Here is an 18,784-nt window from a genome sequence, read left to right as displayed (position 1 = left end):
CTATCTACCTCAAATCACCTTCAGTTTCAGTACCAGCACTGGTGGCGAGTACTAGCACCACTACCAACACTACCAGTAGACTCCTTCAAACCCCACTCCCCTCCAGCAACTACCGCTCTCTCTCTCTCCCGTCACCTCCTCTTTTCAGATCGATGGATAGATGAGACGGCCTACATAGATAGACCTAGCTCTCTCCCTCCCAAGGAGACATTCCCCACTTTATGGATGCCATGTGGTTACTGCGCTTCATCACACATCTCTTCCGCTTAACATCACTAACCATCTATGCATCCGTTGCTAGGCAAGCTTAGCAGACCTCCTCCTTGCATCTTTCCCCCTTGAGGCCAACACCCCCTACCACAAAACCTAGCTACAACTATAAGTTTACAACAGCTTTGAAACTCAGCCCAACAACCCCACCGCCCCAGCAAAAACGTCCTAATCGCACCGCCCGCCCGGCCGGCACACACACGCACGAGCTCCCTCCGGCCGGAGCAGCCACCATGGAGTACAAGAGATCGTCGCATGTGGAGGAGGACGACGAGGACCTCGAGGAGGAGGAGGAGGACGAGGACGAGGAGGAAGAAGAGGATGACATGGAGGAGGAGCGGGAGGGCGAGATGAGAGGCCGTCAACATCATCACCATCACCACTTCGCTACGGCGCCGGCGCCGGCCATGGGCGCGCCGCAGCAGCAGCACCACCTGCATGGATCCCAGCAGGTTCTTGCCCCGTCTGCTGCTGCTGCCTCTGCGGCGGCTGCGCCGTCTCCCAGCTCCTTGGCGGACATGGCCGCCTTCTCCAGGCCCCTCCTGCCTCCCAACTCCTCCCTCGTCTCCTCGCCGCCGCCCGGCTTCCTGTCGCCCCCTGCGCACCTCCATCCGCTCCAGCAGCACGCGCATAGGAGGATGGTGGAGAGGGAGAGGGGCAGGACGGTGGAGGCGCCACCGCCGCCACCACGGGAGCAGCAGCAGCAGCCCGAGCGCCAGAACCAGCACCACCATCCCCACCAACAGCAGCGTCACCAAGAACCGGCGCGAAACGGCGTTCTTGCTGCTGCCGCCGGCGCCACGCCTCCCCAGGCGCCTGCGCTCGCCCTCGCCACCAGCGCCGCCACGGGTCCGCCGGCTGCGCCGGAGCCGCTGCCGTGGAGGTACAGGGAGTGCCTGCGGAACCACGCCGCGCGGATGGGCGCGCACGTGCTGGACGGCTGCGGCGAGTTCATGCCGTCCCCGGGCGAGTCCCCGGCCGCCGCGCTGCTCTGCGCCGCGTGCGGCTGCCACCGCAGCTTCCACCGCCGCGAGCCGGTGCTGGTGGCCTCGCCCACGCCGTCGCCCGCCTCCGCCGTGGTCTCCCCCTCCGCCGCGGCGGCGACACCCGGCTCCCGGCCCATGCCGCTGCTCCTCGCCCCGCCGCACATCCACAAGCCGCGCCAGCACGTCGTCCCGCTCACGTCCCCGATGTCCGCGCCCGTGCCGGCGTCCCCGAAGTCGGCCCCCGCCGCGCTGGCCGAGTCGTCCAGCGAGGAGCTGCGCCCGCACCCGCCACCGCCGCCGCCCCCTCCTCCGTCCTACTCCCAGGCGGCCGTGGGCGGGTCGGCGTCCGCGCCGCCGGCGCCGGGCAAGAAGCGGTTCCGCACCAAGTTCACTCCGGAGCAGAAGGAGCGGATGCTGGACTTCGCGCACCGCGTGGGGTGGCGCGTGCAGAAGCCCGACGGCGGCGCCGTGGACGCCTTCTGCGCGCAGGTCGGCGTGCCCCGCCGGGTGCTCAAGGTGTGGATGCACAACAACAAGCACCTCGCCAAGACCCCGCCCACCACCCCCTCGCAGCCGCTGCCGCCTCAACACCACCACCACGACCCTCCTCCTCCTCCTCACCACCAGCACCACCACCCGCACCCAGCGCAGCCGCAGCACAACCACCACCACCATCAGCAGCAGCAGCAGCACGATCCATGAGCGAGTAAGCACATTGCGAGAGTGAGAGGATGAGGATGCATTAGTCATTAGCCTTTCTTCTACTAGCCTCTTCTTTTTTTTGTTCTCCCATGTAATTCCAGTGACCTCCATGTTGTTAAGTGTTAACTCGCGCGCGCGTCGGCAGCTACTTAGGGTTGGAGCAGAGACCAGTAATCCGAGGAGGCATGCATGCCCTTCTTCCTCATTGCACATTGCTCTCCTGGATAATAACATGATGATTAGGTTAGCATCTTAGCTTGGTCAACAGCCAACACTTCTTGCTTAGGTCTGCATCTTAGTACTGCCTTTTTCCTCTCTCTCTCCATGCTAGCTAGTGCATGCGTGCCCGTGCTTGTGTGTATGTATGCAGTTGCAGGCTTGTGCCCCGCAGTCGCAGAGGCATTTCTTGAGGCAATGCCATGCTGCCGCTGCCATTGCCAATGCCACTACTCTTCTCGGCCCGGGGGCACTCCTCGCTTTTTTGACCTCGCCTTTCGGGCTTGTTGGATTCCCTTTGGCAGGGCTGTGCATGCGTTGGGACCCTCAGCAGGGGATGTACTTAGGCATAGGGCTTTGTCATTTGGTGTGCAAAAGTACGATTAGGAGGGGTTATTACAGGAGGGTTTGCTCCTGCCTTCTTAAGCTTCTTCTGTGCGAGCTTTCTTTCTGACTTGATTGGGCGGGCCCGTCTCCTCGTAACCCACTTTCTTAAGTGTTTCTCGCAGCTTTGTTGGGACAGCGATTTTGTTTCACCAGCTGCTGCTTCCTTCCATGACCTTCTGCCAAAGCTCTGTAGCACTATTTTTTTTTTTCTCTCTCTCTCTCCCTCCCTGATTTCCGGTGGTGGTGGTGGTGTCAAGTTGTTGGACTTTGGCCAGAAGGCAGGCGCATGTGAGAGTGGACTGTGTGTGTGTCAGACGCTGATCAAAGAGAGAAGAAAGAAAGACCTCTTGTTGGTTTGAGTGTTGTGTCTTGGGTGGATGGCAGCTCAAAGTGAATCATGATATGTGCATTGTCGGCAACTCAATTTTCAAGCTTTGCATTTGGTGTGCGTTTTCTTCCGGTAATGACATTTCATCTCCTTCTTTGTTTTCTTTTGTGGTCACCAGCATGATGATGCATCTAGGTAAGTACTTCTGTTCCCATCTCTCCATGGTCCTTCTAACCAGAGATTAACTTGTGTTTCGAGTGTCTTTCACAAGGGAAAATGATTGATCACGGCCTGAATTATTGCACAAATGTTTGACGCGGTGTCTAAAACATCACTCTGGATCTTGAATTTTGAAGATACCGTGGGGAAGATTTTGCCTTGCGCCATGACAACGACCTGCTGAAACTTAATTACGACCCCCCTAGATCTACAGGCGCTCTGTACTTGGCTATAGTTTGGCTTTGATGGTTGCAAATGAGAATTACGGAACAATAGTATGCTACGCTAGACGAGAACAATAGTATGTACCTGCCTAAACATGTGAAGATGAGACTGGAAACGGAAACTACATCATTTATATGGTCATCATTGATACTATGGGACCAGACTCTGGTGGCACTGTTGTGTCCTGTTCTCGTCTCCGTAGCTTTGAATTTCTTCCCAGTTACAGCTATCAAGTTAATTGTATACCATTTCAAACACAACTATTACAAAATAAAAAATGATGAAAGAGACCAATGCGTTGTAGACACCTTCCAAGTAAGATGATTCCAGATAAGAAAACGGAAAATACATGCGAGACATAGATGTTTTACTAAAACAATAAACAATCTGGCAGGTCAACTGCTCATCCAAGTTTTAACCATTAGCACCCATATATCATCTGTAATAAGTAGTACTCCCTGCCAGTTATACTAAATCAGCGACACTTACTACGGATCAGAGGAAGTAGCACAAACAAGCGTACAAATTTTATTGCTAGCTGAACAATGAGGATACGAGATGAGCGACTGAACAACTGTTTTTGGAAAAAAGCTCTTCGGCCTACTATTGACCTGTTCGAATGTCTGAAGGGCAGCAAGTCGATCTAAGTTCACCTCAGGCAAGCACATCGAACAAAATTGACAGAACAAACCTGTGACATACAGGATTTTTCTGTCTCCAGTTTGAACCAAAATAGCAGCTGCTAACAGAGTAAGCGTGAAGGCGATTGTATATCTCAGTACCATACCTCATCATTCCGAGTTCATGCGACTTCCAGATAAAATCTACAACACTGCTCAAGTTGCAGCCTCCGAAGCAAGCTTCATGCGCTGATGATGCTCAGCAACCTTGTATCCAACAACCTCGTTAAACAACTGTGGATTCAATATACAGTCAGGACTGCCGTAGACAGCAGCCTGCACACTGGCCATCAGCTTAGTAATCTCTCTGCCAGAGAAGCCATCAATCTTCTGGGCAGCGTCCCTGAGTAGATCATCAGTTATATCCTTTACCTGTATCTTCTGTGGCTGCTTCTTCAGGAGTGAACGCCAAGAAGAACGCTTGGCATCTTCCTTAAACATATAGGTTTTCAAGTATAACTTGAGCAACTTAAACCGTTCCTCTTCCCCAGGTAGGGGAAACTCGATAACCTCATCCATGCGGTCAGTAATAGCAGCATCAAGATCACCTGGACGGTTTGTTGCAAGGACAAGAACGATATCCCTTGATTGGTCACCCGTTCGAAACAACAGCGCGTTGAGAGCACTCCGCTGAGCTTCACTCATCTGGGTACTGTTACGCCTAGTAAATTGAAAGGAAAATGAACAAATAGATTAACTGGGATAGATAGACAAAACTTGATGTATCTATGTTACTGCACCCCTACCAAATGAGGTGAATAAATTTCCAGTTGAAAGGTGCTATTTGGGTCCTAACTGTACGTACCAAAAAATATGCTTTGTTTAGATTCAGTAACTAAAAACCTGGTAAGAAGAGTTTGAATTCGCTTTTGTGCACAAAATTACTTCATTAAAAGCTTGAGGCCGACAAAAATTACTCAATATCAGATTATCTATATAATTACATTCATATTAAAATTAACTTGTAGTTATAAAAGTAAAAAATGATTGAGTTGTAAACTTACTCGCACAAGAATGCATCAGCCTCATCAATGAAAAGAAGCATCCCTTTTCGGGACTTCTTAGACCAATCAAAGATTTCATGGATTTTCGTGACAGCCACTGATCCTAAGGGTACAACATCTCCTCCTGTCATCATTGCATAATCAAGTCCCTGTGATGAAGTACACGACAGTGTGAGTATTAGGGGATACAGGGAAAACTTTTCATGCTTAAAACATCTTCAGTGTGAAATGGAATTCCCACCGATCCCTTTTCGAAAACAAAATTATCCCCGTAGTAAAAAAAATTAATAGCTCCTGGGACTTCATCAATATTACTCAGCCTTAGAAATTCAATAGGAAAATGAAAGTGTAGTTGCATACATAGTATTCAATAGCATGTATTCAGAACAAATAAGCTGTAATGGATGGGGAAATTTTTCATCAGTGAAATAAACATCATAGATAAATTTACAAAAGTTACATACTGTTGACTGGTTTTTGAATTACTAACTGTCCCACCAACAAACAAGGTTGATTGCAAATGAATCCTAATTGATAGTGTGATGTAGAACTTAAATGTATTGAAAACTTACAGATTTGCGAGCCATCTCCTTGGCTACTAAAGTTTTGCCAGTTCCAGGATGTCCATAGAACAACATATTGCGGAATGGTGCATCATGAGATTTTGTATTTGCAGTTGCCCGTGCAAGATGTTCAATCCTCCGTTTGAGCGCAGGGTGAAGAATAACATTCTCAAAGCCTGCCCCTTCCGACAGAGATGCCGAGCTAGATTTAAGAGCTTTAAGTCCTGGCAATGGGAACTTTCGCATTGAAGATTCACGAATCAGTGAAGGCTGACCCAAAATTCTATTGACATAACCCCATGTAACCCTGGCTCCTTCCCTGAATAAAAATCAAATGAAACCATCACATGTCTATATCATTGTTTTTTTACAACGAAAATGATATGATATCCAGACAAACCTAGTAGTATAAACTCCAGCCGCCAATGCAGTGACTCCTGCAACACCCATTACTAGTTTACTCCTATCCGTCAATAATGTTCTTAACCCACCTGCACTTGCACATGAGAAAGTAGTATCAAAAGAACTGCAAAATTGGAAATCTTAAGTAGGAATCTAATTAGAACCAGAAAGCCAAATCCATATATGAAATCTAAAGCACACATAAGAGAGGAAAAGTGCTAATTTTTATTTGTAAAAGTATGTGTCATGTAATAACATTTTCAAATTGTTGCATGCACTCAATAAGTATCAACAGGGAGGGGCAGGAGGTCACAGCTGGAACAACCTACCTATTTTTTGGTTTTTGTGGTGAGACTAGAAAGAGATGGAATGGTGTAATGTAGAAACAAGACGTTAAGTCAATGAGTCTTATTAATTTAAAGTACAAGAAACACTCAACACATGGATGCTGATCAAATAATTGAAAATAGCACGATTGCCCAAAATAGTGATGTGACTTTCAAATGTGCAAATGAAAATATCTAAGCAGGATAACAAGGCTGGATGAGTAAATTCACAAAAAATGTTAATAGCAAGATCATCAAAACCTTCTATATGTGAAAAGGTTGTATTTATTGCAGCAAGCCACTTCTCTTTTTCGCCATTCATGTATTCCAAAAGCATTTTTTTCTCGTATTCTTCTGTCAGCTTTTTTTCAAGAGCAACAGCTTCGGCGTCCGACATAGCATTGGCATGGATTGTCTTGCGCACAATTTCAGCCTTTTCTCTCTCGGCCTGTAGCTGCTCAGCTAAAATCTTCTGTTCTGTTTCACGCCTGGCTCGTTCTCTTTTTTCAGCAGCAATCTGTTGCATCTTCACAAGTTCAGCGTCCTGTCGCCTTAGAACTTCACGCTCTTCCTGCCAAGAGGCGCTTGATTAAATCATATGTTGCAGTTATACCTATAAACCCAAGACACCACAGGGAAGAGCGCCAGCAAAAACATAGACATAAGCATTAACAAAGATAGTCAGAAGGGGAAGCGTCAGTACCTGTTTTCTCTTCCTAGCTAACTCATCCTCGTAGCGCAACCTTTGTGCCTCAACTTGGAGCTGCTGTTTCAGATTCTCTCTATAGTCTTCACCAAATTTCCTATTCCTCTCCTGCACATCAGATAAGGATTAACACACGATTCTGAGCGGATTGGCAGCAGAAATGTAACAACAGCTCAACGCCTCATCGCAGATAGATGCATACATAAAAATATTCTCTCACGTAACACACAAGTTCCAGTTATTGAATGGCACGAAGTTCAAGCCTGCGAGTCCTTGCTTATTCACAAAGATTAAGGAGGTGGTGTGAGATAAATTATGACTTAGATCCTAGAATGTCACTGGTTAACGAGTCCAACCCTCTTCATTCCAGAGGAACCGGCGAACTAAAAATTCTAGGAAGAGAAAGTTCAACCTCAACGTAGTGGCTTAGATTCCAGTAGTCTAACATTGGGATTGCCTGAACAGACAAGCTCCTGGCATCGGGCAAGTGCCTACTACAATACCGAACACTAATCGCTCAAAATAAAGGAGGGGAAAAAATTCGCGAATCACTCACAATGTCCTGGTGCTTCTGGTAGACTTCGTACTGGGCCCGCTCCGCCTCCATCTCGGCGATGCGCGACTCCTCCTGCTTCCCCATGAGCTGAAACAGCTGGAGCCAGAACCAGCAAGAGCAAGGGCGTCAGAAGTCAGAGCCGGGCGATACTTCCTGCCGGTTAGGGCAATTGCGCGAGCAGCTTACGTACCAGCTTGGCGTACGGGGAGGCGTTGATCTTGCGCAGCGCGTCCGCCCCGCGCTGCAGCTCCGCGGCGTCGAACCCGCCGCTGAATCCGAACGAGTCGTCGGCGGGGGCGGCATTTGGGCCGGGGGGAGCTGCCGGGGGAGGGGGAGGAGGGGGAGGGGCGGGCTGGCGGCGGAAGGAGAAGACGCCGTCCGCGTACGCGACGTCGGCGAGCGACACCGCTACTGCGCCCGCGAAGGCCACGGAGGCCGCCGCTCTCGCCGGCCGGAGTAGGCGGCGCATGGTGGGCGGCGCGAGGGTTTTCTCGGGGTTTTGCGGAAGCGGCGATGGGAGGATGAGAGGAGAGAGCTCCGTGGAAGGGGGCCTTTTCCGGTGACCTTCTTTCTTGCTTTCCAAGCGAGAGAACTTGATGGGCCTGGATTGGGCCTGGCCGATAAATGTGCTCTCGGTTTTACAGGGCTTGGGTTGTGCCGGCCCACATATCATTTTGCATGCTTGGGTTGATGTTCAGAGAAAAGAACTCTACTTGGATTAGATTGGAGTACAAAATTATTTGTATCTTGAGGCCATGCTTACATTACGATCGATATTTGTTTGTTATAAGGTTCAAAACATGTACTCCACGATTGGTAACTCTGTGAATTATACCTGGCACCACGCCCTCGTGGAATACTACATGGGTTGATGTGGGTGTGACTAGGTGTTAAAGCGATGAAAGGGTTGCCCAGCAATCGACTTCAGATAATATTCATGTTGCAAAGAATTTGCTAATGATAGTAAGTAAATACCACACATGATTAAAGCAGTTTGTTGCACCAAAAACAACTCAAGATTCATTTGTTGGCAAAGAGATCCATGTATATTCGCTTATACAAGTAAATATCCTGTTCAATATCTTTGTCGAGACTTAATCCATCATATATCCATATAAAAGAGTTGGCTAGCTTAATCGGTGAACATGAAATTGTAGAGAAAATACTAGTATCATGAATTGATTCGTTTCAATATGGTGCCAACATGAACAGATGAGGTGGGAGGATACGCTTTAACCAGAGCCGTCCAAAATCTTTTAATTCTATTTTATAATAATTGGGCACATGATGATTATAGACAGATGTGTCAATCTCCTCTAGAGCAAATGTTCTGATACCAGGCTTATTTAGGAGATGTATATAAGTTTGTCATATTTATCATACAACAGCAGATCAAGTTTTTTTTTATGTATGAACACTTCTTTTACATATATAAATAGTTCTCTTTTTCTGCGAAGGCATCTAGAAATATGGCGAGTTAACTGACCACGGCACCTACGCTGAACTGTAGTGAGTTAGAAGAAGCCGACATGACAAACCCGCACACTAGAAAATATTTGCATATTTATTGTGCTACTAGTAAGCATGCACGTGCGACGCACGTTTGTAGAGTAATAGAAAAACATATAGGTCAAACATAACATTTTTGATGCAACAGACCAACATGATACATCTTCGTGCAAAATAATACAATGTATATGTGCATAATTAAATCTTCTTGTTTGGAAGTATGAACCAATTTGATTGCTACACTATCTTGTCAAACTGATTGATCAACAGACTTGCCATGTGCAAGCTCTAAACGTTAATCTTCTCAGAAGTAATTCAAGATGTTACAAAAGATGTACACATAATCGATAGATGAATAGAATTGAGAGGCAGGTGAAAGGGAAGAAAGCACGGCATCCGATTCAACTATGTTGTGCTTAATCCTATAAACTGGGTGTGCATGCAAAAGTATTATTAAAACTTACAGAAACATTTGTAATATATTTACCCTTTGAAGACAAAGCATGTCAAATAAACTTGATCCGACAACAACAATTCATGTTCGCTGTGAGAATTCATCTGTAAGAGCGGAAATGATATGCTATTTTGCTAAAACACAAAACAAAAGAACTTCGAAAAATGATGAACCTAAGATGTAGTTAGCTCGACACCATATGTAAGGACTAAGGTCCACAAGCTAATACCAGCTGTCTTCACTTAAATATATCAAATAAGAGTAAAACCAAGTAATAAATCATCTAAATATAATTCGATTCTGAAAGCATTTACACATAATAAATTTTGTAGTATATTGGCCAAAACTTTGCATGCTATATCCTCAACTTGTGACCAATCTGTAGTATATTGCCTTGCTACTCTCCTGCAAAAAAAGTTAAAAAACTCTAAAGAAAAGAACCTGCAAAACCCGCAAGTAAGCAATGAAGCACCAATTTTCAGTGGTGAAAGCTAACTATCCTCACTAAAGTTTCTTCCATGGATTTGGTTTAACAAGGTAGTATTATATAAAAGAGTACGACGAAAATAAATCTCAACAATTTACAGTGTGAAGACATTACCAAATGATGAATAACATCTTATGATCTGATGTTAAGAAATACGAACATGAAAGTTTTGCAAACCAAAATTCTATAGCACAAATAGTAATAGTCCCCAAAATCACTCATGTCAGATGGCATATAAGTATTGCAGAATGAAGTGTCATTGCTAGAAACATCAGATCCTCTAGAGAAAATGAACAATGAGTATATTATAGAGCAGATAATAGTATATTGTTCGCCTCCATAATAGAAAATAAACTGGCAATTATACATTACCTAGCTCTGAAATCTGCGCTGCTCACCTGACAGCTTGAAATCATAAGTTATTCATCCACATGAGGACATGAAAACGAGAGTACAGATGGGAACATTAGCATGTATTAGAATATTAAGTCCAGAGACACATGAACCCCAATCCTGTATTGATCACATAGTAAGTTTGAATCCAATATAGCAGCCCATGAGGGCTAAAACAAAAAAAAAATATTCTAAGGGATAATGAACATGCCTGGAACCTGATTTTTTTGCAGTACAATCTGCACTTCATTATATTCAGAAAAATATGTTTCCATAACTTCTTTTAAATAAAAATGCTCACTCACCATTTTACATCAACTATATTGTCGGTTCTCGATTTCAAAATCTTTAACAAAAAGTGCTAAAAAACTGAACAAGCTAGCGTAGTAGTGTCCCGACATTGCAATTTTTGAACTACTAAACAATCTAATGACATTTGTTTCCTTGAAGAAAACCCAACTAACGATTATCAAGAACTACAACCACAATTTCAAGATGCCACCGTCCTGGCCACAGAATTCTCCCAAGATGTAAACATAGTTGCTAAAGTTCATTTTGATCATCCCCCTTTCACCCATGTCAAAACAGCCTAAGACGATCAGAGGTTATATTAATATGCATAAATAAAGAATGCCTTAAGTCGTTAACATCTAACAACAATTTTGACAGTGAATCATTTAACAAGTCAGAGGTACCTACAATATAAACTTTTCTTCCTCAGCAGCTCTAAAATCTGCTATGTTTTACAATCATGAGCTATGGTATGTTTCATTAGTTTGAATCAAATTGTATCTCTAGTCTGAACCTGTACAGACTGATTTGCAGAAATAAACTGGAAAATATTATGAAGATGAAAGGAACATGATACCTGACGTCATTGTTTCTGTGCTGAAACATGGCTAGAACTCCTGTTATTTTCTTTCTTTATTCAATGTGGCCAATAGAGATGCACAGAGTAACTGATATGAGCTAGTTGAAAGATCCATACTGCATAGACCCATGAACATGAATTTGCCTTGTCATTAAGTTTACTTATATGATCCAGGTTGAAATATCCCCATCCACTCTATAGTCAAATAATAGCCTCATATTTGCACAACTTTGCCATTAAAAAAAAGAAACAACCTGTGAAGGAAAGATTCAATGAACCCCAAGGATCAAAGGTACTCGCTTGGGGCCCTTGTCTGTCTAATTGCTTCTTCTTTAGTAAACCTACAACCAAAAATAGGAGATTGATCAAAATAGTTGTTTTACTCACTTGACTACACGTGTTGTATGTGAAGGAGAAGGACATGTAGCTAGTTTGACATGGGTGCTATCTAGGTAGTACAATTTGGCAAGGAGAAGAAATGACAGTGGAATTGTTCCACATTAAAAATGACATTACCTTTGCCTCGGATCCAATACAACTCTTTGCCTAGATTAGCCTTTTTTCTTCTTCTGTTAGCGATGACTCAAACAATGTGCATACATATCTTTGCTTCATCAGTTCATAAAGCATGTACTTGCAACTTCACATTTGAGCGTTTAACTTGAGCGTACATCTTCTGAGCCTCTGAACCACAAAAAATCAAGTAACATATCTATGGCTAGGTAAGGTTAACACGCACACCTGAGACAATGAGCCGCTTGACATCAGCCAGCATCCGGCATCCCTCATCCGACCGGGCGACCAGCCATCCAACACCATCAGGTAGGGCAAGATGGTGCGTGCAGAAGACATGCACGCACTTCCCCTCCCCTCCTGGCTTCTCTTACGCCGCCCTCCGACGATTCCTCCAGCCATCATATCCGCTGTTCAACCTAAGGAGGGCATGCCACCAATGTCGGTTCCGTCTCCGTGGTGGCTGGGTAGCAAAAAAGGGATACCGCGTTCATCCACACCCGGATCTCTCGAAGGAGGGGCAGTGTGCTATAGGCGCAAGGAGAAGGGCGACACTGTTGATGCGTGGAGCGGAAAAAGAGGAGGAGGGGATCAGAGGTGGCGGCGTAGGGCTGGATACCTGGGAACTCAGATGGTATCGTCGACCTTGCGGCCGAGAGGAGCTCGTGGATGGCCTCATCGGCCAGGAGGATGGCGGCGGCGCCGTCGAAGCGGATGCGAGCAGGCAGTTGCGGGCATGGAGGTTGTGGCATAGGGCCACAAGGAAAGCGTGTGTGGACGTGGAGCCGACGGTGCAGCGGTGACGGGCAGGCGGGTGCGGGCATGGAGGCGGCGGCGCAACTCCGGAAGGTCAGGCGGCAGGCATGGAAGCAGCGACGCGTCTCTACAGGGCGAGATCATGTTGCTTTGATTTTTCTTAGACCTAGTTTTTTAGGGGATGTATTTGGTGCGGGCGGGGATAGTGGATGAACCCTGTCACAAAACTTCAAAATGCATCAGGTACGCGGCACTGCCGAAGGAAATTTGTTGGGATAGTCAGCTTTTATTTGGTCGTCGTGTGTTCGAGAATGCTCGAGGCAGGCTGTACATGGCATCGCCAGCCCCTCCACGCGCTCCAGGAATTCAGGGTTGAACTCATTGTTTCCCGGTGACGGGCCGGGCGTAGAAGGACGAGCCGCGGGCTGGCGGTGGAAGGAGAAGCCGCCATTGGTATAGGCATAAGCGACACCGGCGATCGACGCCGCTGCTGCTGCGACAGCGGCCGCCGCCTTTGACGGCCAGCGTAGGCGTAGCATGGTGGCGGGGAAGGCGTTGGTTTCTCTGGGAGGTTTTGGCGAAGCGTCGGCTGGAGAGAAATTATAGGACGAAGCAGAGTTTTCCGGTTACTTCTTTCTTCCTTTCCAAGCTAGATTATCGGCCCACATAGTATTTGCATGTTCGGCCTATGATCCGTCATATCGGGCCTCTTGTGTTCTGGCCCACAAAGTATTAGCACGTCTGGCAAATTAGCTCAAAAAAAATAAGGCTGGAGAATGTGATGGGATTGATTGCTCATAGCTATCTGTTTTTGGAGCTTACACTGCAATTTGATAACATGAATTGGATGTGGAGAAGTATATGAGAACCTTTAACACGTAGAGAAAAAATGTCTTCCACATTATTTTACACGCTGAAATTCATCATCAACATGATCCAGACTGGGGATGGCGTCAGGGAGAACCAGGGTCAGCTCGCCCAGCGAACTAGAACTTATAAAAGTCACTTTCAAACAATAGAATTATGTCCACAAAACTTGTTACCGTCTAATTAACTTACTGACACCTTATGTTACAGAACACAAAACAAATACAAAGAAAGGGAGGAGAAGACGCAAAGCTCAAGCGAGCAGATGAGCTGGGAACCCAACACATTAGGCTACTCACCATTTGGGTTTGCAAGATATAACAGGCTAAAGACAATACATAAAGAAGAATCATACGAAACTAGACGCAAACACAAAGTTAAAAGTTGGCTGAAACATGCGAGGGTTAGTAGTCATCTTCGTCATCCATGTCCGGATCGTTAGATGGGCGTATTCTCTTGCCATCTCTCCCTCCAGGACGCCCTCCCTTCTTTGGTTTCCCTCTGCCAAAAATACACGAGTATTCAGAAACAGACAAACCTGCTAAACGATCTGTCTATTGCACCACGCACTCTAATCTTTACACAAAAGCTCAAGGTAAACTTCCTTCACTGCGAAGATACCAGATTTAATCAAGGGCTATCCGAAAAACTTACTGGCCATTAGCAGGAGTGCTTGCGCCCTTCGAACGACCTGTTCCATACTCTCTTCCATCTGCTAGGGTGGCACGAGTATTGAGTTCAATTTAATTTATTAGCTGTTGCTGGTTTCAACCGAAAAGAACAAATAAAAGCTTACCTTCTCGTGCAGCTAGTTGTTCCTCAACCTGGAAATGTTTATGGAAGAATCACGTTAAACATTAGTAAATTCCACAATCTGAAATAATTAAAAATGGAAATGAACTAATAAGTAGGAAGGCAGGTGCTTTTCAGTCACTATTACTCATACCGCTGGAGAGGTAACTGATGACAGAGAGAATAGCCGCTCATCAGGCTGAAACTTCCTGGACCGCTTCAGGCTGAAATGTGTCAGGCAGAACCATCATGAGCATTCGATGTGAGATCTAGAGTTGAATTGCTTGAAAAAAATGATGATAAATACACAATGATTGTCCATAATTGGCACCCAACCAGTCCTATATTGGCATAATTATTCTTCAGGGTTGTTCATCTCCTAGTGTATATCTAGCAAAATTGATTCTAGAAAGAACTATAAATTATTTTATATGTATGATCAGTGGCGTACAAATACACGTCAGACCCCATAATCCAATCCATATAGCTCATGGTAGTAATAAAACAGACTTCAAACAAAATCTGAGAGCTGAGTTCTCATAAATATAAATGATAATCAAAGACGGTTATAACAGAAAAGGATAAATAAACAAGGTTCTCCACACATGAGCTATGAGCTAGAGAGAGAAAGAGAGAGAAGGCCCCCATCAGTTCATCAGTTTATTAAAAAACCTAAATAAAGGAAAGCTTGCTTACTTAGAAGTGTTTTTTGACGATGACAAGAATGATTCAAAACCCTTCAGCACGCTTCCAAATTGATTAGACTCTTGTAGGTAGGTGGTCTCCATATCATAAACCTGGTTGGATGTAGATACATTAACATGAGCTATAGTTGTCAGCAATAATTTATAAGACATGCATGAATAGTAAGGAATTTTGAGTTCTATGTTTCCATAAACATGCCCAGGTCCAATAGATGGGCATTCAGCTTTACTAGTGTTATAAAGGAAAACAGGGCACAATAAAATAAATATGTTACAAGTATTCCAAATTTCCAACATGGCCTGAAGCTGCTGGGTCGAGTCAGCAGTCAGCTACATAGAGTTGCTTGAAAATCAGAGAGAGAGAGAGAGAGAGAGAGAGAGAGAGAGAGAGAGAGAGAGAGAGAGAGAGAGAGTGAGACTTGGCGCTGTCTAGCAAGACAACGAATACCGTACCACGGTTAGTATTACACTGCTCTGTGATGCAAGCGGCGGGCCGCCACAACCCGCTCCGTGCGTTTTTTGGGGAAAATCAAGTATATTTCCTTTTTGATGCCATCGGCACAAAATGAACTGCAAGGGCCGCTTAGCGGCTTTTTGGCGCGTGACACTTGCATCCTTATCTCTAAGCTGTATTGAAAGAATTGAAATAAAACCAATACACATTGCTCTCTTCTCCTGTTTAGAAACACTTTCCATTCTACTTGATCAATTGTTTCTGAAGGTTCAATAATTTTGGATGATAGCATGGTGGTAAGACCCCAGTTAGGGGTTGCCAATAAGGCTCAAACCCTGGTTCTCACAAAAAAAAAAATATGCCCCTTGCTGAGTTTGGTTCCCCATGCGTGTCAGGTTGCCAACAGAGCTGCCACAGTGGGTGGATCCAGCGTTCGGGGGACTTTCCCCATGTTTATTTCTTGCAGAAACAGAGATTAACTGCAAAGCTGAGGCTTGATAGTTAAAATTGCGAAAATTATGAGGTAGTGCATCCACTTGTACTATAGCCATAAGAACTTCTTGTCCTGTATTCTTGTATATTTGCTCTTGAGGCTTCTTAAAGTTCCATAGTACCAAAAAATGGTCTGGCCTTATATTCCAAATGCTATATCTTGTGATTGTATCCAAAATTATAAAACTCAGCTTTCCATTCTATTTGATCAAATGTGTCTGATGGTTCAATAATCTTGGATGATAGCATGGTGGCAAGACCCCCAGTTGTGGGGTTGCCAACCAGGCTCAAACCCTGGTTCTTACCAAAAAAAAAAAGGATGCTTTGCTGAGTTTGTTCCCCATACGTGTCAGGTCACGGACTATGCCGCCGCGGTGGGTGGATCGGGCATTCGGGGGCCTTTCCTCAACCTAAAAAAAGCAATGCCTTCGGGTTTCTTCCATCAAGGGTCATGTTTTATAATTTTGGATGAAATCACGAGCTTTAGCATTTGGAATATAAGGTCAGACAATTGTTGGTACTATTGGAACTTTAAGAAGCCTCTACAACGAATCTACTAGAAATAAAATACAGCACAAGATGTTCTTATGGCTCTAGTATAAGTGGATGCACTACCTCATAAACTCGATGTGTTTATTTCTTGCAGAAACAGAGATTAACTGCAAAGCTGAGGCTTGACAGGTAAAAATGCGAAAATTGTTTGACTAGTTATTTTGAGCATCAAGTGTTTCACAAAATCGACCTTTTATAGCAATCAGTGTTCACACGGCAAGCACACCACGCAATTTGATCAAATAAAGTAATCGATAACTTTTTCCCCACAAAAGACCAACCCGGCAGATTTGTTGTCACTCCCTGCATCCCAAATTTAATTCTCACTGAGTTCAGTTTGATACAGCAGAGCATTTCCTAAATTGAGCTCACTATCCACCGCACGGAATAACATTTCGAGGTCCATGTGTTGATTCAGAAGTCTATATATCGTTCAGATTTGTATTGTTCCTGGTGTCGCCAATATCTGTGGCTCTAATTCTACAGTCCATCCGAAGTTTCAGACCAGACTGTATAGATTAGCAATGTTTCATGGAACGGAGTTCGAAACCTAAGCAACTGAAAGTCCCCCATGTCAATTCGAAAGAAACATAGGGATATACGAGTTCTAAGAAGAAACAGAGGAGGCCTGCCAAGAGAGACGGGGGCTGGAGGAGACCTAACCTGGCGCTCGATGGAGCGGACCTCCTCCTGGAGCTTGGCGCGCTTGCTCATCAGAGCCGAGAGCATCGCCGTGGGATTCGGGGCCGCCGCCGCCGCCGACGGCGCGGAGCCCGACGCGGCCTTCGCTCCCCCTCCTCCGCCCCCTGAGTCCATGGTTCGCGTTTCTAGGGCTCGATGCTGTGTTTTGGTGTTTTGGGGGCTCTCGGTTTCGGCTCGCAGTTTTTTCTTTCACCGACGATCCGCAATCTGTCTACGGGTCCCTTTTTTATTTCCTAACGTAGGTTTCACAATTTCGCCAAACCCGAAATCATCGATTTTCCTGCGAAGAAAAAAAGTATCTTTTGGGAAAAGTAAGAAAATGATAACCCTTCCTTGCCGTAACATGGTGCATATATGTCTTTTAAAAAGTCAATCGACAACTTTAACCAATTTTATTGAGAAAATTATCTTTATCTATGATATCCGAAAATATACATCATAATAAATATGATTGATATTGATATTTTATTCTAGATGTTACTTGGTCAAACATTACATAAATTATATGCACTATATTTTGGCAAAGAAAGGTAGTATATATATTCCAATGCAAACTAAATACTAAAATCAGTGATTCATGCTTCACTCATATGTACAAACCAGCAGACAAACAAGAACATTTAAGTTGCGATATTTAGAACTAAATTACCAAGACTCGGGAATTTTCAACTCTCCAGAGAATGTCTAGCATGAAAATTATTGCAAATGGACTGCTCTATTTGCAAAGTATGCTACTCTCCTAACACTCGTGGATTTCCAACTCTCAAGAAAAATGGTTGGGGTGAAACTATTCCATCTCCCACCCCACTTCATGTCAGCTGGTGGCTGAAATTAATAATAAGAAAAGGAAACTATGTTCAAATAAAAAAGATACTTTCATAGAATGAATGAGTTTTTTTTTGGGTTGCTCGTTGTCTTGACTAACAAACCACCATAAAACATAAAAAAAAAGTATAAACTGTTTAAATGGAAATAGAAAAAGCATGCCAACTTAACCAATCAAGATAAATATTCAACTAAACTATGCATCAGTCATTCTTCATCCAATGATTTTCATAAGAAAATTTAATGTGTAATAAATCCACAAGCGAATACGGAACTAATGTAAGTGCCAAGCTAAGCAAACTAATGCTAATGAGAACAGGGAACTCATGAGCGAGGCGACACAAAATTACCTCCAATCACAGAAAGATGCTATCTAGCTACCACTATCTGATGAGTAAGTGGAGCCAATGGATTTCCCTAGTAGGTGCATATTCATGCTTTGTTTTTACATTGTGTTTATATTTTGCATTTTCAACACTTTAGTAAGAGTTTAGTAAGAATACATGGACTTTCCGATATACAAGGAATGTCAGTGACAATTACAACGTCATCTAAATGGTATACAAAATCATACAGAGCTGCATACACAAACTATGGTAGCGAGTGGGGATAATCCAAGGTAATTTTGGACACGGAACAAATTAAATAAACACATTTTATACTAAATTGTTATACTTAATTTAAACTTATGTTTGTCCAACTATAGTCTTAATGTGTATAATTTTCTATAACTTCGATGCCATAATCGATCAACCACATAACAATGATTCCAAACATTTCTTACAATGTCCTTTGTACAATTGTGATGCATACCACTCAAAAGCCAGCTTGTGCCAAATTTAA

At 44.5% G+C, this 18,784-nt stretch overlaps 3 protein-coding genes across 4 annotated transcripts; 1 reads left to right on the top strand and 2 right to left on the bottom strand.

Moving 5' to 3' along the window:
• Window positions 1–497: 497 nt before the first annotated feature.
• Window positions 498–2,262, top strand: LOC124688137 (zinc-finger homeodomain protein 7-like). The gene has a single exon (XM_047221852.1). The coding sequence runs from the start codon at window positions 504–506 to the stop codon at window positions 1,956–1,958; it is 1,455 nt and encodes a 484-aa protein (XP_047077808.1). The 5' UTR covers window positions 498–503; the 3' UTR covers window positions 1,959–2,262.
• Window positions 2,263–3,679: 1,417 nt separating this feature from the next.
• On the bottom strand, window positions 3,680–8,039 carry LOC124688136 (ATPase family AAA domain-containing protein 3-like). The gene is made up of 8 exons (XM_047221851.1): window positions 7,761–8,039; window positions 7,571–7,666; window positions 7,012–7,122; window positions 6,570–6,879; window positions 5,981–6,071; window positions 5,590–5,899; window positions 5,018–5,166; window positions 3,680–4,674 (listed from the first exon to the last, which is right to left on the bottom strand). Exons 1-8 carry the CDS (start codon window positions 8,037–8,039, stop codon window positions 4,170–4,172), a joined length of 1,851 nt encoding a protein of 616 aa, XP_047077807.1. The 3' UTR covers window positions 3,680–4,169.
• A 5,462-nt stretch (window positions 8,040–13,501) lies between these two features.
• Window positions 13,502–17,265, bottom strand: LOC124688135 (chromatin modification-related protein MEAF6). Of its 2 annotated transcripts, none has more exons than XM_047221848.1 (6): window positions 17,078–17,265; window positions 14,909–15,009; window positions 14,367–14,436; window positions 14,217–14,244; window positions 14,075–14,135; window positions 13,502–13,921 (listed from the first exon to the last, which is right to left on the bottom strand). In XM_047221848.1, the coding sequence occupies exons 1-6, from the start codon at window positions 17,228–17,230 to the stop codon at window positions 13,825–13,827; spliced, it is 510 nt and encodes a 169-aa protein (XP_047077804.1). In that variant the 5' UTR covers window positions 17,231–17,265; the 3' UTR covers window positions 13,502–13,824. The 2 variants fall into 2 exon arrangements, with proteins under 2 accessions (XP_047077804.1, XP_047077805.1); XM_047221849.1 differs by having other exon boundaries at window positions 14,075–14,132; window positions 17,078–17,257.
• Between the last annotated feature and the right edge of the window lie 1,519 nt (window positions 17,266–18,784).

Source organism: Lolium rigidum, chromosome 2 (assembly GCF_022539505.1).
Source record: "Lolium rigidum isolate FL_2022 chromosome 2, APGP_CSIRO_Lrig_0.1, whole genome shotgun sequence".
Taxonomy (NCBI): Eukaryota; Viridiplantae; Streptophyta; class Magnoliopsida; order Poales; family Poaceae; genus Lolium; species Lolium rigidum.
The sequence above is the reverse complement of the archived record's forward strand: the minus strand, read 5'-3'. Positions and strand labels throughout refer to the sequence as shown.